This window comes from Arabidopsis lyrata (assembly GCF_000004255.2).
Source record: "Arabidopsis lyrata subsp. lyrata unplaced genomic scaffold ARALYscaffold_1, whole genome shotgun sequence".
Lineage (NCBI taxonomy): Eukaryota > Viridiplantae > Streptophyta > Magnoliopsida > Brassicales > Brassicaceae > Arabidopsis > Arabidopsis lyrata.
This window is the reverse complement of record NW_003302555.1, coordinates 23,890,138-23,914,927: the sequence shown is the minus strand read 5'-3', so window position 1 is coordinate 23,914,927 and position 24,790 is coordinate 23,890,138. Positions and strand designations below refer to the sequence as shown.

The 24,790-nt window shown below is 34.9% G+C and overlaps 3 protein-coding genes across 3 annotated transcripts; 1 reads left to right on the top strand and 2 right to left on the bottom strand.

Annotated features, from left to right (window-relative positions):
• Positions 1-733: 733 nt before the first annotated feature.
• LOC110225333 lies at positions 734-1,967 on the bottom strand. Its single transcript, XM_021014803.1, has 3 exons — positions 1,735-1,967; positions 1,131-1,645; positions 734-1,050 (listed from the first exon to the last, which is right to left on the bottom strand). The coding sequence occupies exons 1-3, from the start codon at positions 1,937-1,939 to the stop codon at positions 985-987; spliced, it is 786 nt and encodes a 261-aa protein (XP_020870462.1). The 5' UTR covers positions 1,940-1,967; the 3' UTR covers positions 734-984.
• A 6,516-nt stretch (positions 1,968-8,483) lies between these two features.
• Positions 8,484-11,183, top strand: LOC9330122 (alkane hydroxylase MAH1). Its single transcript, XM_002894015.2, has one exon. The coding sequence runs from the start codon at positions 9,529-9,531 to the stop codon at positions 11,092-11,094; it is 1,566 nt and encodes a 521-aa protein (XP_002894061.1). The 5' UTR covers positions 8,484-9,528; the 3' UTR covers positions 11,095-11,183.
• A 10,892-nt stretch (positions 11,184-22,075) lies between these two features.
• Positions 22,076-23,527, bottom strand: LOC110224613 (protein JINGUBANG). Its single transcript, XM_021010935.1, has one exon. It carries the CDS (start codon positions 23,349-23,351, stop codon positions 22,299-22,301), a length of 1,053 nt encoding a protein of 350 aa, XP_020866594.1. The 5' UTR covers positions 23,352-23,527; the 3' UTR covers positions 22,076-22,298.
• Positions 23,528-24,790: the final 1,263 nt, after the last annotated feature.

Sequence of the window (24,790 nt, the reverse complement as noted above, 5' to 3'; positions counted from 1 at the left end):
TTTCATTGAGTTCGACGGGATCTACAGGTCCTCGTGGAAGAGGCAGAGTCTTCGGGGTGCCGAAGAGATGTTGGTGCGGAGAAGATATTGTAGCACTAATTTCAAAATCCGATACCAATCCTTGCCGGAGATACTATCGTTGTTGTGTTGCTGCAAAACATAGGGTAATTTCATGCCTCTGTTTCAACTGTTTTGTATTGTATCTTGTTTTAGATTCTGCTAATGGACCAATGATTGTTAATTTGTAGCTTAGGAATGATGAACACACATTCAAATGGGTTGATGAAGCCTTGTTGAATGAGATAGATACATTGAAAGAAAAGGTAGGTGAACTTGAGCAGGAGCTAAAAGAGCTTAAAACACAGACTTTGGAGGTAGAAAAGATCGTTTGCGAGAAGATCCAAATGAAGATAGAGAAGGAGATATTTGAGAAGGTGGAAGATGCTTTGTCTGAAGCCAAAGGAAGCAGTAAGAAGATGATGATTGTCGTAGTGATAGGGTGTATGATCATGATTGGATTCAACAAATTAGTCGGATGAACCATTGAAAACATCATTGAATGTTTGTGTTTTGTGTTTGGTGAATGTTTGTGTTTTGGTTCTAGCTTTAGATTTATTATTAAGACAATGGTGTTTGTAGTTTGGAGTTTGGATTTATGATCAAGACATTATGTACTAAGAGAATGGTGTTTGTTTTGTATTAAGAGAATGATGTTTGTTTTGGATAAATGGGTTAGTTTGGTCATGATGTGTTTTTCAGAATTGGTCATAACAGACAACCAAACATTCAAAACAAAACAAGAGAAACAAACATTCTTTAAACCATTCTTTAAATCATTCAAAAGGTTTACAAAACAAAGAAACAATCATCCATCCGAAACATTCAAAAGGTTTACAAAACAGAGGGATACACAAGTCATATGTGATCGAAAATTAGAATGAGACAACCACATTAGTGCCCTACATCTACTTAGCTACTACTTGATTAAGCTTGAGTGAGTGAACCTTGACTTGGTTCAGGTTGAGAAGGCTGCAAAACAGATTGAGAAGCCTGTAAGACATAAATGAATGTTAGTAGAAGCAACATATGTCTTAAACTTAAATGAAATTGGATCAAAACATAAAACAAACCTTAGCTTTCTTCTGGCATCCCCTAGAATTGTGATCAGCTATCCCACAAATGCCACAATGCATGATCCGTTTCTTGTTCTTTGCTGCCTTCTTAGTTGGAGACTCATTGACACCCTTCTTCCTCTTCTTATCCTCTTTTGTCATCTTCTTCTCTCCTTCTGGTGGCTGTGGATTAAAGACAGCAGGAGCATTAGTCTCAGGCCAGAACTTAGGACCTCTCTGTGGACACAAACCATCAGTGTAGTTCTTTTTCCAGGTTGATGTCCTGAACCAATGACACACATAGTCCTCTGGTGCAAGCTTCTTGTCCAAGATCACTCCATACGCATGCTCACACGGGATGCCACAGATCTGCCACTTCTGGCATGTACATGTGTAGCTTTTCAAGCACACACGATGAGAATCAATACCATGCCTGACTTCATACATCCCATTGGTGCTTGTAGTCACTTTTGCCAAAGAAGCAAACTTGTGTTCTTTTGAGAGAAATAATGCAACATAAGGAGTGCAGCTCCCTGCAAAACAAAAAGAAAAGCTTTAGATATCTCAAAACATATTCAAATTTATCCTCACCATATCACAAAAAAAAAAAACAGAGCATTACCTGTGTAAGTATGAGATTCCACAGACCTCTTTGCAATCCGCACCATAGCAAGTCGTCTTATAGTCTCTAACATAGCCACAAATGGCTTCTCTCTTGCCTTGTTCAGAGAACCATTGAAAGACTCAGTGAAATTGTTGTCCACATCCTCACAGTAGCTGCCTCTCTTATGGAATGCCCTGCACCAACTCATTGGATTTGTCTTCATGATGTCATTGAAGACAACTGTGTCATAGCAGAAGATCCTCTCTAGCTTCTGCTTATAATCTTTCTCATTATAAGCCCAAGCTAAATCCCATAACAGTGGCTTCATGCGGCTTTTACTTCCATGATTCTTTTTCAAGTTACCATATATGTGTTGAACACACATCCTATGCTCTATGTTTGGCAACTCAAGATGAACACCTTTGATCAAACCCTGAAATCAATAACAAACCAATATATCAGTACAACAGAATTTAAAGAAAAAAAACAAAAGAAAACAGAAGGGACAAAAGAAGATACCTTCTGCCTATCTGAAAGCATGATGTAGCCTTCACCATCACCTAATCCCAAATCTTCCTTCAAATTCTTCACAAACCAAACCCAATTCTCTGTATTCTCTACTTTAACTACTCCCCATGCCACAGGATAGATGCGATTATTAGCATCCCTACCCAATGCTACCAACAACTGTCCCTTTACCTTGTTCTTTAAAAAGCAGCCATCAATACCTAGAAGAGGCCTACAGCTCTCCTTCCAAGTCTTTCTTAGATTATCAAAACAGACATAAAACCTATTGAACATGTCTTTACCTTCCTCATTGGTCAGACAATCAACTTCTACATGTGAATCCGGATTAGAATCAAGTATTTCAGCGGCATAATCTCTTAATCTCGCGAACTGATCATCATACTCCTTCTCAATCCATTGCCTTGCCTTCTTTCTCGCAGCCTGACATTGATTCCTAGTCACACTGATCTTCCACTGTTCCTTTATCACTTCTTCAATCTTAGCTGGCAAGTAGAATTCTGGATTATCCCTAATCTTATCAACGAACAGCCTAGCTATATGTGGCACCTTAAACATCTCACACTCTCCATTAGGGATGCAGCTATGTTTATCAATAAACTTCCTAATCTTCCACATTTGATCTTTAGGAAGAATCGCGGCATAAACTTGCCACTCACACCGTACTCCTTCCTCCTTACCATCGTTACCAACACATTTAAAGCCAATTTTATCATTATCATACCTGTACTGCTTTAGATTGCATCCTGTCCTAAGAGCATAGTCAACTACCGCCTCCTTGAAAGCAACTCCACTGAAGAAAGTTTGCTTCGGGTACAAATGGCCATCACCTCGTCTGATATGGGTATGAAATCTCTCAGGACCATCGCCATTCTCTTCAGCATCGCTCTCTGGGTACTCGTCGTGGCGAATATGAGGTTCGTCAGTCCACTCATTCAACATTTCTTCGATGTGAAATTGGTCTCTGTCTTCACCTTCAGGATCAACATCACCAATAGGATCAATATTCGGGTCACGAACGACTACAGCCATCCTTCGATTGAGAGCACCAGAGATTGGAAGCTTCGATCTCTCTAAATTTCTCTCTAGGGTTCGTCGGGAAATTTGGGGATTTTTTGAAGTTCTGATTTTAGGGTTTCGGTTTTCGATTTTGATGGGTTTTGGTTAAAAGAGTGAAATCGGGTAGTGGGTTTTGGTTAAAAGAGTGAAATCGGGTCGAAATTGGGTAGATTAGGGTTTATTCTGGTTAACATAACATTTAATTGGTTTAGCTTTGGGTTTAGGCTTTAGGTAAACCGACTAAACCCGGAACCGTGGGGTTGTAACTCTCGAACTTTTGATTCGGGGGGATTTAAGAATTGAACTTTTGATTCGGGGGGAAATAGGTATTGAACTTTAATTTCAGGGACATTAGGATCGGGGTCAAAGTTTGGGCTGCATCTGTTATGATGCGATAGTTCTCGGGGGGAAATAGACCGTTTTTCCCCCTTTCGCATAACCATAGTTTAAGATATAGCGATAAAGTATAACCTCTATAAATTAATACTCGATAAAGTATTAATGTATAGAGGTTTAATTTTGCAAGTTATCGCCAAATATTAAGGTCGATGTTGTAACTGCTAGTTATTGGCATTAGTCCACCCGGTTAAACCATTGAAACGATAAACTCATGATTTTGGAACTCGGTCATGTGGTTGTAGTATTATCGTGTGCGTATAAGATTAGCCTTTTGTAGAGATGTCAAACGGGCAAAACTCGTGGACGAGCCAATGAATTTAAGATTTTAGATTTGCTAAGAAACATGTCTCATGGAACTGTCCGCTGTGAGTTACAGGTCTAATAAATAGGACTACTAGTTTTTAATAAATTATATTTTCATATAAGTGTTGAAGTATAATATATTAAACATATGATAATGTAAGATATAAAACTAGTATAAAAAATAATAAAAAGGTTATTTCTTATTAAAAAATTGTTAATTTAATTTTCAACAATATGTGTATTTTTTATTCATTTAAAAAAACAAAAGTTAAATTCGTAGACAGTTCCGTAAGACCACAAACATTCACAGAGTATAGATACTGGGATTTCTTATTTGTTATCAACAGATCTTATAAATTGATTTGCCGAGAGTTAAAATATATTTGCCTTATCGCAAGGCGAGTCATATGGAGGACCGACTCATTTTGCACCTTTAATATGTTACACATAATTCTCTACCGGATTTGATTGATATAAGCTTATTTGAAGTGTTCATAGTTTTTTCTTTGTTGGTCGAGTATGAGAACAACATCTCATAAGCATAAACTTGCCACTACCTATAGACCACTGTCATTCATCATGTAAAGCCGGTCTCTAAGGATTTTCAGCATACTATCACTATTATAGCATAGTTCAAAAAATATATATATCTATATTTACATTTTCGGAGTACATTTAGTAAATAAATCCTAGAGTTTCACCTTATTCATGCCATTGATATTTATTATTTAGTATAAAATATCAAATAAAAAATATCAAAAAAAATATCAAGATTAAAATCTTGCTTAAATCTCGGTTTTAAAAAACAATTATGGCGGTTGATTACGGTCCCAGATTCTCTATTTGCGAAAGTTTTCAAAGGTCGGTATTTTCGCAAATCCAATCCTCTGGATAATATTAAATCATACTCTCCATCCTATGGATGGAGAAGTATATGTTCAGCTAGATCTCTGGTTAATAAAGGACTTATTAAAAGAGTCGGATCGGGGGCTTCCATCTCAGTTTGGGAAGACCCGTGGATTCCAGCTCAATTCCCGAGACCAGCAAGAAGCAACGGTTCTATTATTGACCCGTCGTTAAAAGTTAATAATCTTGTAGATACACGGACAAATTTTTGGAAGATGGATCTCTTAAATGAGCTCTTTATTCCGGAAGACGTCTCTCTGATATGCGCTCTGCATTTGGGTGCGCCAACAAAGGAGGATACTCTAGGTTGGCATTTCACAAAATCCGGAAAATATTCAGTTAAATCTGGATATCATACGGCCCGGCTAGAAAACCAGGAAAATAATTTGTCATTTATTGGCCCACAAATCAATTTACTAAAAGCACATACTTGGAAAGTGCATTGTCCGCCGAAGCTACGTCACTTTTTGTGGCAAATGTTAGCAGGTTGTGTTCCGGTCACAGAGAATCTGCGGAAAAGAGGGATAAATTGTGACATAGGATGCGCAAGGTGCGGTGCGGAAGTGGAAACTATTAATCATACAATTTTTGAATGCCACCCTGCACGGCAAATTTGGGCACTTTCGCAGATACCTACGGTTCCAGGAACGTTTCCCTCAGCTTCTATTTATGCAAATTTGGACCACTTATTTTGGAGAATACCCTCAGAATTCGATTCAACGTCATATCCTTGGATAATTTGGTATATCTGGAAAGCACGAAATGAGAAGCTTTTCGATAATGTGGATAAAGATCCACGTGAGGTTTTATGTTTAGCGGAAAAAGAGGCACAATCGTGGCAGGCAGCTCAAGTCGAGCTACATGCTGAAAATCTGGGTTCGTTGGTTCAGGATACTCGACCTCGAGTAAGGGATATTTCTCAGGATACCTCTTATTCTGGCCATCGTTGTTTCATAGATGGATCGTGGAAAAAAAGTGATAAATTTTCAGGTACAGGCTGGGTATGTACCTTAGTTAATGGAGAGGCGCCAACCATGGGAGCTGCAAACCTGCGTAGAAGTCTCTCTCCCTTACATACCGAAGTGGAAGCTCTTCTTTGGGCAATGAAGTGCATGATAGGTGCCGATAACCAAGATGTGGCTTTTTTCACAGACTGTTCAGACCTGGTGAAGATGGTGTCTTCTCCAACCGAATGGCCGGCATTTTCAGCGTATTTGGAGGAGTTACAGAGCGACAAAGAGGAATTCACAAATTTTTCTTTATCTTTAATTTTTCGTAGTGCAAATGTAAAAGCGGATAAATTGGCACGAAATGTTCGTACCGAACCGCATCACATCACGTATGTAAACAACATTCCTCAGGAATGGCTCTTTTGAGTCTTAATTAATAGCGGTTGACAAAAAAAAAAAAAAAAAAAAAAAATTACTTTATATATTTCGAAATTAATAGATTTGGGTCCTTTCTTTATTTGAACGGTTTATCAAAATTATATTCTTATAATAGATTGTAAAACATTAATGCACTTTTACGAGAATATGGTTCCAACAAATATAAACAAGATACAAATTTAATGGAATTTTTTTTGATATTAATGCTCCTGATAAATAGTCGATTTTAATGGCAAAAATCTTTCAAAATGATCGTCACATAATTAAATAATATTTTGTAATCTTTTTTGAGAATAGATATTAAATCGTATTTTAATTGTTATGATAAACACATACAATATATCTCAAAAATATGATTTTTTTTTTAATGTCCAGTTCTCTTTTTTCAAAAATATGATTTTCTCCATAATCTTAATTTTTATAAATGTTTTTTTTTTTAGGCTAACAAGTTCAGTTTTTTCTTTTTTTTTTAGAGAAACATTTTAAAATAAAATAAAATGAGATTTTTATTTTTAAATTTCATTATTATTATTTTTATCATTTTTCTTATTTTTTGTGATATATACTTTAGAAAATTTGGATTTTTTTTGCTTGGTAAGGGTAGTGGTTTTATAGAAAAATTTGAACAATTTTAACAATTACGGGTTTTTATAATGTTAATTCTGGTTACTAAATCACAACATATATTTTTCTTCTATAATGTAGTTTAATGTTTTTGTGTTGTAATATGTTTTTTCTATGTATGTTTAGTTTATAGAGATTTGTAAAAACTAAAAATTCAAATTTAGTTCTAAGAAATTACAAATTCAAATTGATACGAAATTTTTTTGCCTAATTTATTAAAGTGTTAGATTAATTATATATGAAACAAACAAAACGAGAAAGCCAAATTATCCTTTACTCACATTTAAAAATTTAACAATATAATTTAAATACTATTATGTCCATTTTTTTTAAACAGTTTATTTCTCTACTAAATCGATACTTAATGAACTGTATATTATCGTTCCTATATTTTAAAACGGCAAACATCAAACATAGTAATTACTAGAATTTAACCAGCAGTATACCGTGGGGCTATATTTAAAAAAAAATATAATGTTATTTTTTTAAAAATTAACTGAAGATATATTATATTAGTTTGTATTTTTAAATGTAGATATCTATCTATGTATTATTTAGTGTATGATTACTATTGTTTAGGTTTCAATTTTTGAAGTATAGATACGAAAACATATATTTTTTTAAGTAACGATGTATGGTCAATTTTAAAATTTTGAATATTTTACTCCGCGGTATATCGTGGGTCGTTTTTCTTTTATAACTAAAATTTTTAAATTTTAAGTTGTACTTGTTTTGTTAATATTTTATGTTTTGTTTTGTGTTTAAGGTTATATAATTGTATTTTGATTGTTAATTTTATGATTTCATCTGTGATATACCGTTCTTTATTAATATCGACCCAAACCCGTCATCCCATATAAACCCATCTATATTATCCCGTTAGCTAAATTAACAGTGTTATAAAACCCAAGAAAATAAATTATTATTGTTATAAAATCCAATAATTTTAGGCTCTCATCCGTGGTATACCGTTCCTTGAATAATTTTAAATTTTTACTACTAATATATATTTTAAATTTATCATATAAATTATATGATTTTTCTATGTGAATATTTTGATTATTATAAATTAGTAGTTTTATTGTTATGCAAAATGTTAATATAAATATTTGCTATAAATCGGTTTTATGCATATTTTGTGGAGTAAAATTCACGGAATTGTTTTTGAAGATATATGAAAAGATTGTGTAGAGATTTTTAGAAAACAATTAGGCAAGATATCGTTTGGTTAATATTATTTATTTAAATTTTGTAAAACTAAATAATAAATGCCAGTGGCATAGACTCGTAAATAAGGAGGAACTCCAAGATTTATTTGCTAAAGATACTCCAAAAATGTATATATAGATACACTAAATAATACATAGATATAAAAGTTGTACATTTATAAATACAAACATTAGGCCATATATATAGGTAATCTATTAAACAAATTACATTTTGATTTATTTTTAAAAATATAGCCCCGCGGTACACCGCGGGTTAAAACCTAGTTATATATATTTTCTAGTTATATAGTCCTACGGTGTACCTCGAGATAAATCGATTTTAAAACGCGATTTAGTGATTTTAAAACGCGATTAGAGAGGATAATTGATTTTGGGGAATTAGGTGGAATTATACAAGATTGGGTGGAATTAAGAAGAATATAATTTGTTCAGGCAAAAATAAGAAGAGGCTGAAAATATGGGTGGAACCGAGTTGAAAGGTATATTACAGGGGGACAGGGGCAGGCAACCCTTGTTCTTTCAAAGAGTAACAATTGTTTAAGCAATTTTTTATATGTTTGTGGAGATTTTGGATCATGAAAAGCTATATTTTTACTGTTCAGTTTTAGCTATCATAAAAAAGAGTGGGCATATATACAATAATACAAATATATATCCATCAAAATAGTTGACGTCGATAAGTCTGAAGTAAAACACACTGGCTACGATGTTTACAAATACATCTTTCAATTTTTTTTTTTTTTTCTATCTCATATCTCCTTTTTTTTTTATTTTCGCCAATATCTCATATCTCCTAAAAACATCAACTACAACATTTTTCCTGCATATAAATTGGCAATACGGATTAAAATATATGGGCATATGGCTCTAGCTCTTACCTTCTCATACTCAACATACCATAATAATAGATCATGATAGATGATTATGATGTTCATGTAACGATTTACATTCTAATTATATTCATTCATATGTGCATATCTCTATCTTTGGACACTTCTCTAAATGGAAAATCAAATGATGTATTCCATAACTTAAACACGAAACTTTCGATGGGACTAAACCCCGGCAACCCAAAACTATTTTGTACTCCTCTTTTAATCGTATAGAGATAATAAATTACTTTGCACTGGGATACCATAAATGAGAATTATGTGCTCCTTGTTTATAGGAGACGGTAAACATTAACCTTCAACAAGAATCCTTGGTTATTATAATACAAAATGACTCTTTTTAAAACATATCTTTAGTGTGGAATTCAAATGTAATGCAACAATAGACTTTTTAATTCGCCTGGTTGACGACGAATGTTGTGTGTATATAAATTCGAGTTTCTGCTTCATCTCTTTGTACAAAGAAAATAACCTTCTCTAATCTATCTAATGACTTCAATAGGGTTATTTGAAGCATTCATAGCTCTACTTTGCTTTCTCATCTTCTTTTACTTCCTTGTCAAGAAACCTTTCAGTTACTTACCCATCAAGAAAACCCTTGGAAGCTGCCCTTGGAACTGGCCGGTTCTTGGAATGCTTCCCGGTGGGCTCTTGAGGCTCCAGCGCATCTATGACTACAGTGTCGAGGTTCTTGAGAACTCCAACTTGACGTTTCAATTCAAGGGTCCATGGTTCGTTGGAATGGATGTATTAGCCACAGTTGATCCAGCTAATATTCATCATATAATGAGCTCAAACTTCTCAAATTACATCAAAGGTCCTATTTTCCACGAATTATTTGAAGCTTACGGAGACTGGATCATCAACTCGGACTCTGAGCTATGGAGGAATTGGAGGAACGCATCTCAGATCATATTGAATCATCAAAGGTACCAAAACTTCTCAGCAAGTACCACGAAGAGTAAGCTCAAGGATGGGCTTGTACCTCTTTTCAATCACTTTGCAGATGAAGAGATGGTTGTGGACTTGCAAGATGTGTTTCAGAGATTCATGTTCGATATAACCTTTGTTATTATAACAGGGTCTGATCCTAGAAATCTCTCCATTGAAATGCCAGAGGTTGAGTTTGCCAAAGCTCTTGATGATGTGGGAGATGCGATTGTGCATAGGCATATTACACCAAGGTTCGTGTGGAAGCTACAAAAATGGATTGGTGTCGGAACAGAGAAGAAGATGATGGAAGCTCATGCCACTCTTGATCGTGTTTGTGAAAAACTTATAGCAGCGAAGAAAGAAGAACTAAGTTCACAAGTGATTACTCACAATACCAATGGAGAAAGTGAGGATCTTTTGACATCCTTCATAAAGCTTGATGCAACTAAGTATGAGCTTTTAAACCCTAGTGATGATAAGTTCCTCAGAGACTTCACAATAGGTTTCATGGCCGCTGGAAGAGATTCCACGGCCTCTGCACTCACTTGGTTCTTCTGGAATTTGTCTGAAAACCCTAACGTCTTAACCAAGATTCTCCAAGAGATCAACACATATCTACCAAGAACCGGAAGTGATGACCAAGACAAGTCATCGTACTTGAACAAATTGTTGTACTTACATGGTGCATTGAGTGAATCAATGAGGCTTTACCCACCAATTCCATTCGAACGCAAGTCTCCAATCAAAGAAGATGTGCTTCCAAGTGGACACAAAGTCAAATCAAATATCAATATTATGATCCTTATCTACGCTATGGGACGAATGAAAACCGTATGGGGAGAAGACGCGATGGAGTTCAAGCCCGAGAGATGGATTTCAGAGACAGGAAGGTTGAGACATGAGCCTTCTTACAAATTCTTATCGTTCAATGCAGGCCCAAGAACATGTCTCGGTAAGAATTTAGCTATGAATTTGATGAAGACCGTGGTCGTGGAAATATTACAAAACTATGAGATTAAGGTCGTCAGTGGACAAAAGATTGAGCCAAAAGTTGGTCACATTCTTCACATGAAGTATGGGCGTAAAGTCACAATGACTAAGAAATGTTCCAGCTTTGAGTGAAATTCTAAGTTGCTTTTAATTTCTTTTCAATAAAAACATAATTATGCGAATAATAAAGACAAATGGTAACTAATTTGTGATTGCTGGAATGTATAGGAATGTATACTCAACCTTAAATTTCTGCTTGAAGCTAATTTATTAATGATTGGTCTAACTTGTATCAGACTAAGATATAGCAATATTTTCCGAAAATATATATCGTATATTCGTAAAGTGCCACACAAGTTACCTAAGACTTATCATTTAATGCTGGTCCGGACGAATTCTTGCGATGTATCACAAAAGTAGCATATCAATGTTGTGTGTAAGAAATAATGGATTCAAAATCAATTGATAATAATTGAAATAATTCACATCGGACAGTCTTGAAGAGAAGTTCAACTTAAGATGTATTTATTATAAATTAAAATTCTTTCGCTTGATCATTTGAAAAAAGTCATAAAACCATCTAAATATATTATACAAAAAAAAAAATCATTTAGAACACAAGATCAAAAAGATGCTATTTACCTATCGCGTAGCCCGTTATTCTAGAAATTTATTTTCTAAAATTTCATTTGTAAACACATTTTCTCCAAATTGAGCTACCAATCATGGAGTGATTTTCTAATTAATGTGTGATCGACAAAAAAAAAAAGGTAAATTGCAGGCCAGAGCAGAAGACCAACTTTTATTTTCATGGTTTGGCAAAGTGAGAATTGGTTTTCATGTTTTGACAATTTAGCCAAATTCTGATCATTTTACTCCTGCCAGCGTAACGACGTACTGTTCCGTGTACGGTTCAATTATGCGGTTCAGTTAGGTACACTGTTCCGGTTAGGCTAAGATAATTTCTTTATTTAATGTTTTGTGCGGCTGTACAGTGAAAAGGGGGAGTAATAACATTAAAAAAACAAAGTGACGTCAGTATTTAATGCCAAAAAAGTTGAGACATGACTCTTGTCACAATTAATGCAAAACTCATCATTACTTGTTGTAATATTAGTTTATATGGTTGAAAAATTGTAAGAGATAAGCATGAACCATCAAACAAACAAATTGGTCTCAACGAATGTGATGCTGGAGAAGTTTTGATCTTGTTTAATATATTATTGATTTGATGTTTATTGCTAGAGTAGGGGAGTAGGAGGTTAGTAATAAGTGTGAGAATACTTTAATTATGAGTGACAACGGGTCATATCAATCAAATATACATAAAGCATATACTAACTCTTCGAAACTCGAATCTCATATTACTAATAAAATAAGCCAAATTTTTAAAACCATTACAATATTCAGTATTACATGGAATTACTAGGAAACAAGCAAGTATATAGATGAAAAGACATGCATTACTGATAATCAAAGTACAAATCTCAAATACTACATATTATGACATAAAAACTTAGAAATTGAATGGAATGTTACGAAAGAAAGAACTAGAGAATTTGGCTAATTCTTCTTGCACACCACCAGAGGTAACATTCGTTGCAAAGATTCTTGAAGGGTCCAGATCTGATGTAACACATCATCGCGCAAGGAGGCGTCCGAATTCCACGACGTAAGTGTTTTTTTATAGTAATTCCATATTTTTTTTCTTCTAGCAACTCCTCATACATGTCACGTGTTTCTTCTGATTCCAAAGCATAATGGTTTCTTGCGAAAAGCCGAAGGTACACACCACCCATGTGAGCATTGCCGTCACAAATGCAAAGAATTGCGCAGGCCAGGGTTGCATCGGCTTGCCTTGGTACATTTCGCTGTAACAGTACAATAGCGCCCTTAATGTCGGACTCATGGGTAACTAGACGCAGTCCTTCATGGTAAATAGCAATCGGGTTACCAGCCTCTGGACACTTTTTGAAAAAGGGTCTATATCGACCTTCAGAGTAGATGTCGTTTGGATCATGACATGCGGCATGGAAGTCATCGGGATCACTGCACATGCTGTAAATATTAGCATCTTTCAGGACATCCGGCCGGTAGACTATGTTTCTTCCACGAGTCCCTGCTCTTAACAGAGGTCCGAGGTACCACCAACATTTGTCAGCCATTTTTTTGGCTATCTTAGCTAACAAATTGTCAGGTATATTTGGTGTAGACATTTCTTAGGAATTAGGTGTTTCAAAATCAATTAAATTCCTACTCTTAAATAAACAACAATGATGATATAGTTGGGTAAGATCTGGTTGTATTTAATGCAAATCTTACGTAAGTGATGATGCAGATGTCAGTGATGTCAAATCAATGTAACTATTGAAATACTTATCCTTATTAGGTTTTGTTTGTTGTCTTATGAGAGATATCTACATTTGTGGAACACACTTACGTTATATAAAATGTACGTACATATTTTGTTTTTTAAAGAAGTGTACGATGTACAGATTTGTTAGAGAAGATAACGGTAACTAAATTAGGTTTTACGATCTCCAGAATTAAAATAGGTTGTTCAAAATAGGTAGTTCAAAATAATAAGTTATAGGAAATATTAATACTTCAACAACCACTGACTATTATACTAAATGCCTAATACCACCCTCGTGCTTGCCGTGCTCGTAGACTTCCACCAAGTACACCTGACGGTAAATGGCCATATCTGATTCTTGAATGTTTACCAAGTCTGATAAAGGGTTTCCAAACGCAAGCAACTCCAAAATCTTCATCGTGTAAGTCCTGCAATCTCTTGTAGTTGGGTTTTGAGCGACGTTCATACAACGATCATAAGTAAAAGGCTCAAGTGAGTACTTATCAGTCAATAGATCCTTGCACATCGCTCTGACTAGGTACGGCATCATTTGGCAGATAGGCAGCATTTTTGACTTCACAATGGACTCCCGCGTGTGCTCTATGAAAGCGTCATAGACAACATATGCCGGTCTATGAGGTGGATTGACAAACCAACCCAATGATCACCTTTCCAGTTCATCGGAGCATATACCACATCGACATCCTTCATCCACCTAAGATTAGGTTCACGGTGTATGTGTACTCCATTAACAATGTCGCTCACCAGTTTACCCCATTTGAACGCAAGCTTATTAATATACTTCTTGAAGTCGACCGCACGCTTAGTAAGCTCATAAAGCAGGAAGGAGTCCAATACAATGCATCTGTTTGCTATCATTTGTTCACCGTTCTTGTGCCACATCAAGATTGCCAGCATTTCTAAATGCTGAAATGATAAGACCATTATAATCAGTGTACGTACACCGTAATCATATTTTAAAAATGTACGTAGATTGTCGGTACATGGTGGCGAGTAGTGTACGTATACTAATGCAACTTACCATATTATCGACCCACTCTCCAGGTGTTATAAGCTTGTCGAAAAACTCGTTGTCCACTTTGCGAAACCCGAAAAGAGTGTGCCTCCTGTAATTCCAATATAATTTGATAACAGGTTGTTAGAATTGACCAAGTAAAGGATGAAGGAATAATAGTAAATCCAATATAATCCAATATACTTACACATTTTCTCCTTTGATGATATTGGTTAATAGCTCTAATCTGGAAGGGTCAACCTTTTCTAGGGGGTTGTATGGGAGATTTCCAGCCTTTATTACCACCTCTGTTCCTGGATTTTGTTCTGGTTCATCATCCATGAGGACTGTTGTTTCCTTAAAACCTTCAGGATGGTCTTCATCAACCTCAAAAATAATTTGCTTCTTGACCTTTTTAGGGACCTTAGGCGTTGCATTTTTTGCTGCTCTTGCTTCGAGTGCAGCATCTTTTTCTGGTTCATCCTGTAAACAAGTATTAAGAACAAACACCAGTATTAAACAATTTCAAAAAAGACGTTAATAATAAAGTATATACTTACAATATTTTCTGGAGTAGCAACTGTTTTGTCTGCTTCATCTGTCCCTTGGTTTGGATCCTCCATTTCTTCCAACCCGTCGACAATCCCCGGCTCTTCCAACACTCCCTTTTCAAAATTAACGTACACAAGTATATAAATAAATGTACGCATATAATACTATGTACGTATGCTAATAAGTGTGTAGAATTTTAAACAAACAAATTGTTACCTCTTTTACATTAGCTGCATCCACATCAAGGGGGATTTTGGTCTCCAACTCGCGTATCACCTTCATAATAGACGATTATATAAATTTAAACAACTCTACATACAGTTAAACTTCTATAAATTAATACTCTGTAAATTAATAATCTCTCTAAATTAATAAATTCTTCTGGTCCCAACTTAGGACCAGTGTAAAATATGACATAAATCGATAAATTAATAAGATAATAAATTTTTTTAAAAGCTTATGTAAACATATGGTCTCATCTATATCATAAATTAATAATTGTATTAACTTATCAATATATATATATATATATATATATATATATACATTATATAAATTTATATATGTTATATATGAATTACTATGATATATATTTAAAATATTATATGTAAAATATTATATGTAAAAAACTTGATGAAATATGACTCTATTATTCGAAAAAAGTTTGTGTTGTTTTTTAGACTTAATAATTATTTCTCTACTTTTAATTAGTTTTTAAAATATATTGTTCATAAAGAAAAAATTTATTTTTAGATAGAAATTTTTTTAAGAAATTAAAAAATTAGTAAAATCTCTCTATAAATTAATAATTATTAATTTATCGATAAATTAATACCTCTCTAAATTAATAAAATTTCCTGGTCCCAACATTATTAATTTATAGAGGTTTTACTGTAATTTTATTTAAAATTATAGGTAACTTACATTGTTAACTACTGCAAATGGTGAAGGGGGATCACTAGGGGTGTCCTCAAGTACTGAGTCATCCACTTTACTCCCTGGAACTATTTTGGGTACATCTCCCGAAGCAACCTGTAGCAGTATTCATCAATAGCTCCTTTATTTTATGTCTGAAACAATCATTCCTTATATGTACACGGAACATAAGAAAGACAAATGTACATACACTTGTGCCGGGTTTGTCGTTGTGTTCAGCCTGAAGAGATGTATCTCTATCAGTATCCTCACCAATTTCTTGTTCCTCCCCAACATTTGCTTCACTCGCAGCACCGGCACCATGTTCTTCTCCCTGAAACAAAGTTACCATACACGTCTTAAGCTCTATGTGACTCCAATTGGAAAACTACATATGACTATTAGCAAACCACATACTTGTGCAGATGTTAAAGGTAAACCTGATGGATTTCCTACCATCTCAGTGTCAGCATTTGCTTTTTCATCTGTCCCTGACTGTGTACCAACTAGGACAGGCTCACCACCATCAATCGGTCATTTATCCTGAAACATAGTATACCATACACTTATTAAGCTACATGTACGTGTACAACTGATAATTATTGATAAGCGTACACTTAAGGAAAACTGTATATGACTATTAGCACAAGACATACCTGTCCAGAGGTTGAAGGTACAGTAGATGGAATTTCTTCCATCTCAGTGTCAGCACTAGCTTTTTCCTCGGTCCCTGCCTGTGTACCAAGAAGGACAGACTCATCACCATCACCTGTTCCTTCATCCTGAAACATAGTATACGATACACTTCTTAAGCCTATATGTACGTACACAACTGAAAATAATTGATAAGAGAATCAGTACACGACAAACCTGATGGGAATGTGTAGGTCCACCAACAGACATGTTACCTACTCCAGTGTCAACCATATCTTCGTCTTTGTTCGAAGAATCTGGTTCATCTTTTGCAGCAAAACCACTTTCATTATTGGCTTCATCCTACACCATAGCAGACAATACAGTTATTAATCTTCATATACGTACATTTAAATTACTATATATGAATGTACGTACATGCCATACCTGGTCATCATTGAATCCTTGCAGTTCTTCCTTAGTGGAATTTCCACCATCAGAAAGCTCAGCAATGTCCACATCTGACGCCATGCTCTTCTTCAGCCTTGAAGACCTTCTTGTTCCAGTTCTTCCTTTTGTAGACATCCTTTTCGATGCCTTCTTCACGCTCATCGGTGCCTTATCCACCAATTTCGTTGGGCCCTGTGAATCATGGGAAAGTTTTGTTTGTGCTGGCTTTTTGCCCTTTGGATCTAGAGCAGCGCGTATTTCTTGACGGATAAAGAGTTTCATATCTTCTTGCATTTGTTTCATTTGTGCTTCCTGCTTCTTGAAACACTTCCTCAGTTCAACTACAAACTTCTCAAATAGCGGCTCTTCAGGACAATCCTCATCATTGTCTTCATTTTCACCTTCCAGAACAGATTTCTGCTTTTTTAAAGAAGGTGCATTCGGGGCTCGCACATTTCTTTTTCTCTTCACACCTACGATAGACCAGTTTAATCATTGATTGGTCTTCTAGGGGCAATAATCAGAAAATATAAAAACAACATCCATACTTACCTATCTCTCCTAGTTTTGGTGGGGACACCTGCTTTGGAAATGCAGCATAACCTCCAACCGCATAGAGAATGTACATATACTTTTTATATAATGTACGTACATAAACAATTGTACACACCTCTTCAGCAGCCTCACACTCCAAGATGCTGGATGTCTGGATTGTCCGCAGTGAGGCAAGATGATGGATAGACCTCTGAGTAAATGTCCTGTTTGCTTCATCATCAGGTACTAGCCTAGATAGGAATGGTATTGTTGCGAAAACAAACAGCTGGAGTGCTAATAGGAAGCCATGTAGTGCATAAGACCCATCCTTTATACACCTTATCAGTTTTTCAGCATTTGAAGGGGTTTAGAATTTAGCTATCCTCTCCAAAGTACGGGTAAAAGACATCCTTCCCCAAGGGTATTTACAGAATAATTCCACGTTCTTCGTCATCTCAACAGTGAACTCAGATTATAACAGATAAGGCCAGCTGCTTCCACCCATCCATGGTTTCCTCCTCCTTCCGCCAGACCACCAAATCATGCACTGTTGGATTCGGTTTCTCCCCAAACTTCTCTACAAACAGAGCATCCCAGACACTTTGACACCCAGCTTGCACCTTTAGGACATCCTTCACATCTTTATTCTTGGGATACTTCCCACATTCTAGACCAGTTACCAGACTAAATTCTCTTAATCCAAATTTTATTGGATAACCGCCGAAGACCATCCACATCTCATTCACTTTACTCGTCACTAACTGACGGCATATTAGTCCAAGAACAAGCTTACCTGAGAAGGAAGACTTGTTAGCAGCTATTCTAAAAAGGTCCCCAAATGGAGACTCGAGAAGAAACTTCATCACTTCTTTTCTCTTAAGAACTTGCGCTATGTCAGAAATGTACTCCGGTTTGGAGTACGCGTTCATCTTCATCTTCACAGGGTACCAGTCTAGAGCAAAGAGTCTAGGTGGTAACTCTTCAACTATAAGATCTTCAGTAGGAGCCACGCTTGTACTGCCTGCAATTACAAGTGATATACAATTAAGTAAGGATGTAAACAATACGAATTCGTGTACGTACACAAGAATTATCAACATTATATACTCAAAATCTGAATTTTGGCGGAAATAACAGTCCCATTCATCTTCTCAAATTTTCAACCTACAGATTTAGCAAAATCCGGCAACTTCTATCCCTTTAATCAAACAAGCTTTAAGATTCCAATACACCCAAAGAAACTACAAACTTAATAATATCAAAACTTACCCAATTGCTCCGGCGGCTTTGTCGGAGAGAGTTTCCTCGAGGAGGAAACTCTGAGTTCCCGCTTCTCCTTCTCGGGGCCTTCCCGTGTATGAGGCTTCGTCGTTTGATTTTTTCCCAGCCATCTCGTCAAGGTTGTTATCTCGCCGGAGGTTTCTCAGTTCCTCTTCGCCGGAAAACCTGGAAGTTTCTCTTCGCCGCTTTTTCGAGTTCAATGTGATGCCTCAAATCAAGTAGCCGACAATTCGAACGGAGATGTCAAAAACGAAGATGGATGAATGAATTCTGAACTGATTTCTACTTCTATCTCGAATCTCTCCGTCTATCTGTCACCGTTCTTCTTTGTTTTCTTGAAACTTTTGTTTTTTTTTTAATTCAACACGAAAAGTAACTAAACCGCTAATAGAAACGAAACCGTAACGTAACTATGCCGTTTGATTTTTCCTTAGCGGCATTTTCGTCATAAAACGGCTTAACTGTCAAAACATGAGAAATAAATCTCACTTTGCCAAACGGTAAGATCAAACTATATATAATCTTGAAAAATATAATTTGTGAAGATAGATGTCGAGTTCTATATAACCATACATGCACACAAATAAAACTCAGTAACATAGACAAATTCTATCACAATGGACGATTAAATCAACTCCCTTCACCAACTTCAGTTGATCCAATTCTGACTATTTAACCAAACCATCAGTCCATAACCTAATCCAATTCTTTACCAAAAAAAAAAAAAAAAACCTAATCCAATGGTCCGGTTTAAGCTTTGTAAGGTGATATATTCATAAACAACCGCTACAAGTTGGCATCTGACGCGGAGTGGTGGCTTTGTCTAATACACTACATATATTTATTTTAGAGTTTTAAATTGTGTATAAGAAGTGTGTGCATGATCAAAATAATGATGGATATAGGCACTAACAAAGTACGGTCTCAGCCTCTCAGGTGATTAAATTAGAAGTGGTCGTTGAGAAGAGGGAACAGTAGAACACAAACATGTTTATGTGGGATCCTAAACATTTATAGAGCTAAAACATAGACACATTTATAGCTCTTGTAGATCGTACCTTTGTTTCCATTTTTGCACGAGGGATCACACTATAAAGCCAAAGAAACATTGCTAAGAAAGGGTACCCTTATCGGAAGAAAATAAAATACATTTATTTATAACAAAAAAATAATGGACGGTCACAATGAGATGATAACCACCCATCACTTTCATGTAACTGTAATATTGATACGTCAATTTTCCGAATTTCTTGTCAGTATCTACCTTAAAAACATTAAAGTTAAATTGACATTTGTCGCATTTCTGATATCTAGATTTCCTATCTACATCTACCTTTTAAAGATACATATAATGTAAATTTTTGCTTATTACTAATTTTAATTTAAAGTTCATATCTTATACGTACATTACACGCAGGCCGGCTCAAAAAAATTTAAGGACCATGAGCTGAAAAAAATAATTGGTCCTAATCTATATATACATTTTTGGAGTATATTTAGAAAATAAATCTTGGAGTTGAGACTTATTTACGAGTCAATGTCATTAGCATTTATTATTTACTTTTACAAAATTTAAATAAAAGATTTTAACCAAACAATATCTTGCCTAATTTGTTTCTAAAAATCTCTATACAATCTTTCCATATATCTTCAAAAACAATTTATAGCAAATATTTATATTAACATTTTGCATATCAATAAAAATACTAATTTATAATAATCAAAATATTCACATAGAAAAATCGTAGACACATACAAGAAAAAGAACTATATTTATCATCAACTAAGCCGTTGTTTTATTTAAATAAAATAAAAACACAAAAACTTGAAATCATATATTTTATACGATAAATTTAAAATATATATTGTAGTATAAATTTAGAATCATTCAAAGAACGGTATACCACGGATGAGATCCTAAAATTATTATTTTGTAACATTAATAATTTATTTTCTTAGATTTTATAACACCCATAATTTAGCTAACGGGATAATATAGATGAGTTTATATAGAATGACGGGTTTGGGTCGATACTAATAAATAACGTTATATCACGGTGAAAATCCTAAAATTAACAATCAAAATACAGTTATACAATCTTAAACACAAAACAAAAGAAACAATATTAACAAAATAAATACAACTTAAAAATTAAATTTTTTAGTTATAAAAAAACCGACCCATGGTATACTGCTGAGTAAAATATTCAAAATTTTAAAATTCACCATACATCGTTACTTAAAAAAATGTATGTTTTCTTATCTATACTTCAAAAATTAAAACCTAAACAATAGTAATCATACACTAAATAATACATAGATAGACATCTACATTTAAAAATACAAATTAATATGATATATCTCAGTTAATATTTAAAAAAATAACATTATATTTTCTTAAAAAAATATAGCCCCGCGGTGTACCGCGGGTTAAATTCTAGTTTTTTACGTATTTTTATAAAAAAAAATTTAGAACCTAATTTTAATAAATTTAGTTAAAAAAAAAGACAAAATTAGATGGACTCTGTGTATGAACACCTGCCGCATATGGGTAGAACCGGCCCTGACTACACGTATTTATTGAAAGCACGTAATAGTTTCCCTAAATACGTTTTTAATGTATTTCTTGGGTCGGATTAATTATGCATGGGTTTTTATTTATCGGGTTAGCTAGTATATTTACACTATTTTTTGAACAGTTTGTTCATTAAACTCTGTGTTCTAGAATATGCTATACGGTAGGCGTACGGTGGAGCACCGTATAGCGTATAGACGTATATACGGCAAGGGACTATATATACGGTGGATATTTTTTGTTAAATAAATAAATATATATATATATATATATAACAATAAAACATATATATAGTAGCATGATGAATATACATGAATACAAAAAAAATTAAAATTTTCAACTTTACAAAATATTTTTAAATTTGTAAATAACTAATAAGCATAAAAATAATAAAAAAGAATGACAATAAAATTATTTTATAGTTAATTATTATGATTAAGTTTTTTAGAGCCAAACTGACAATTCTGCCAAATCATTTTTTTAAACACTAATAAAATGACATAGTTTTTGTTTTTGAGCATTTAAAAAAAAAAACGCCGTATATGCGGATTTTACAATATATACGCTGTATAATCGCCGTATAAGTGCCGTATATACAAACCATATAGCTTTCACCGTATTAAACATATGTATAGCTATAATACAATACGACTTCCCATTGTACAACGTATATACGTCGTATATACGTCGTATATACGGCCGTATAAACCGTATTTTAGAACACTGAATAAGCTATAAACTTTCCAACCCATTACCTCTCCAGTTTCTTTGCTTACTTTACTCCGATTAGTGAATAACAAGTTTTTTTAATATTTGATATTCACCGTCTATAGGCTAGCATTAGCAAACGATAACCCTAGCTCAATTATATATGTATCATAGATATATTAAACTACTAATAATATCATATTAATCCTACTCGACGAACCTCATAATTCATCATTTGACTTGGGTTTTTGTTCTTATTTACCTACAAGGCTACAATACATCCCAAAATCTCTTAGAAGCCGAATAAAATCATACATCTAGTGACGTGGCACCCTCCAAACTTTGACCGATTTGTCAAGACTTCCACTATACAAAACCAACCTCTCATCTCCTCCGTCTTCTTCTTCTCCCGATGGTTCCACCACCGCTAAACACTTAACCGGTCCAGTATGACCGGTTAATACAGAGACACACGTGTGAACCTTCCCTTCCCTCCTCCACACGCATATCTTCTTATCCGCCGCACCGCTAAACAACAATTTTCCGGCCGCCGCGAGACAGAGCACAGCGAGTCTATGTTTCTTGAAAACTCCACAATGCTTCAACAGTTTCTTCTCTCCCATCTCCCAGAAATTCACAGCTCCGTCGCTTGAACCACTATAAACCGCCACGTGGCTTACGACCAAAGCCGTGACGGCTGATTCTTGCTTTAACAAAGTTTGGACCAGAGAGTGCACGGTACGCTTCCCTCTGATCTCACGTTTCCAAACCTTAACCGTTCCATCCGCGGAGCCCGTAAACACAAGGCTCTCGGTGGCCGTTACAGAATTCACGGCGTCGTCGTGAGCTTTAATAGACTCGATGCATTTCAAGTCATGGATCCGCCAAACCTTGACCGTCCGATCCCATGACGCTGAGTACAACAGCCCTTGATCTTCCACTAAGCTCAAACACGAAACGGCGTCGGAATGCTTGATCCAAAGCGCCGTACGACGTCTTCTCACCTCCACGTAGTTACTCGGCTTCACAGAACTCTTCAAAACATCTTTCAAAGCTGGCAAGCTCCCGGCGCGTGTGTACACTCGCGGGTTCTTGGACGAGGTTTTCCAAACCCTGATCTTACCGTCTTGATGACCCGTAAACACCTTCTCTTCTCGACTAATCACTATGGCTTTCACCAATCCGCTGTTCGATTTAAAACCACTAAACTCGTTTAAGTTTTTCCAAACCTTAATGTAATTATTGTCTGATCCTGTATACAAAAGATCATTTGTTGCTGCTAACGAGTAAATGTGACCTTCTTCTCGGACAATCTCTCCGACAAGGCTGTCTCCATCGGAATATCCGCGGGTCGGGTCGGAGCGAGGCATTTTGGTCGTAAAATCTAAAGTCTGGTTAGTTTCTTAAGAGTTTCAGAAAGTTAAACTGTCCGAAGATGGAGAAAAGAGTTTGAGGGTAGTTGCATTATAAGAGAGTTGCTAAGAAATGAGAGTATGACACGTAACAAGTTATAATTTCGTTTTGTTTTACTAAAATAATCTTCATAAGTGAACCCTATGGATTTTGTCCTTATTTCTAAATATAGCTATATAGGGAATGAATCATGAGTGTAAATGAATATATGATAACATTGTTTTATTTTTTCGTCATAATTTTAAAGTAAGTGGGGGGACCGCTAATAATAAGATGGCACGTATAATATATGATACGACTTTGTCTTCATATTTTCACTTTTTGGTAGCAAAACTTTAAATTGTTGAGAAGTTATCATTGGTTGATTAAGTAAAGAACCAATTTTGTTAAGCAAGAAGTGCTATTTGTGGATAGGCACGATAAGGCTAGAGGGTTAACGCACGTCGTAAGATATCCCCTTCTTTGGGATAGTGTGTACGCATAAATATCATGTGAATCGAATAGGGATTTCTAGGCAGAATATCTTCCCCTTTTTCCGTTAATTACATAATTAACGACAACTTAGCAAATGAATCATCAGATTTGCAAAAATTTACCTACAGATCTGATATTAGACTCAATTCATGATTAAGACATGTAGTGTAGTGGTTTGTACTAGTTTCGTTTAAGTATGAGTTGTCGACAACAAAAATAATAATACTAGATTTTATCTTAAAATTTATATTTTAAATATATGTGAAAACCATAAAACAGCTAACTGATAGGAATGAAAGATTAGTTATCAATTAATATGTAATACAATATCATGCCAAAAATGTGAAATCTTTAAAATGAAAAAGATGTTCATTTGTGTATGTCCATATCTCATATGAATATGTGACATATTTGAAGCAAATTTCAATCATGAATTTTCTTTGTTCATGATCCGAATGTTAATGGGAGATAATTAAGTATGAATGATTTTAGATTTTTCTTCCACGCCATTTACTCAAGTCTTCGTTCACTCCTACTTTGAAGCAAAGATAATGCTTCCACAATGAATTATTTTGATGGTAAGAGAGCAAATGAAAATCACAAAAACAAATTTTTGAGATATAATAAAATGAAAAGATGCTAGTTGACTCAGTAGTAGACAAACAATTTATAGATTATATATAAATTATCAGCATATCTCAATTGTGATTTTTCTCTGGTTTGACTTCGTGGTTAAAGCAACATCGTGTAACCGTGTTCCATAACATCCAAAGACATCATAGAGCTTCGTTAACCAGAACGGACGTACTAGGCCTAGGCACAAATATTGATCCACATAGAACCGAACCGAACCGAACCGAAATTGATGGGTTTAGTTCGGTTCTAGTTCTAGTGAAAATATCGATTGAATCTTAAATTACAG

What these genes read in the sequence shown, in the direction of transcription:
- LOC9330122 (XM_002894015.2), top strand. Translation starts at nt 9,529, where the DNA reads ATGACTTCAATAGGGTTATTTGAAGCATTCATAGCTCTACTTTGCTTT.
- LOC110224613 (XM_021010935.1), bottom strand. Translation starts at nt 23,351, where the DNA reads ATGCCTCGCTCCGACCCGACCCGCGGATATTCCGATGGAGACAGCCTT.
- LOC110225333 (XM_021014803.1), bottom strand. Translation starts at nt 1,939, where the DNA reads ATGAAGACAAATCCAATGAGTTGGTGCAGGGCATTCCATAAGAGAGGC. An exon ending in GGAATCTCATACTTACACAG is followed by an intron (nt 1,646 to 1,734) that starts GTAATGCTCTGT and finishes TTTGTTTTGCAG; the next exon opens with GGAGCTGCACTCCTTATGTT. An exon ending in GATGCCAGAAGAAAGCTAAG is followed by an intron (nt 1,051 to 1,130) that starts GTTTGTTTTATG and finishes TATGTCTTACAG; the next exon opens with GCTTCTCAATCTGTTTTGCA.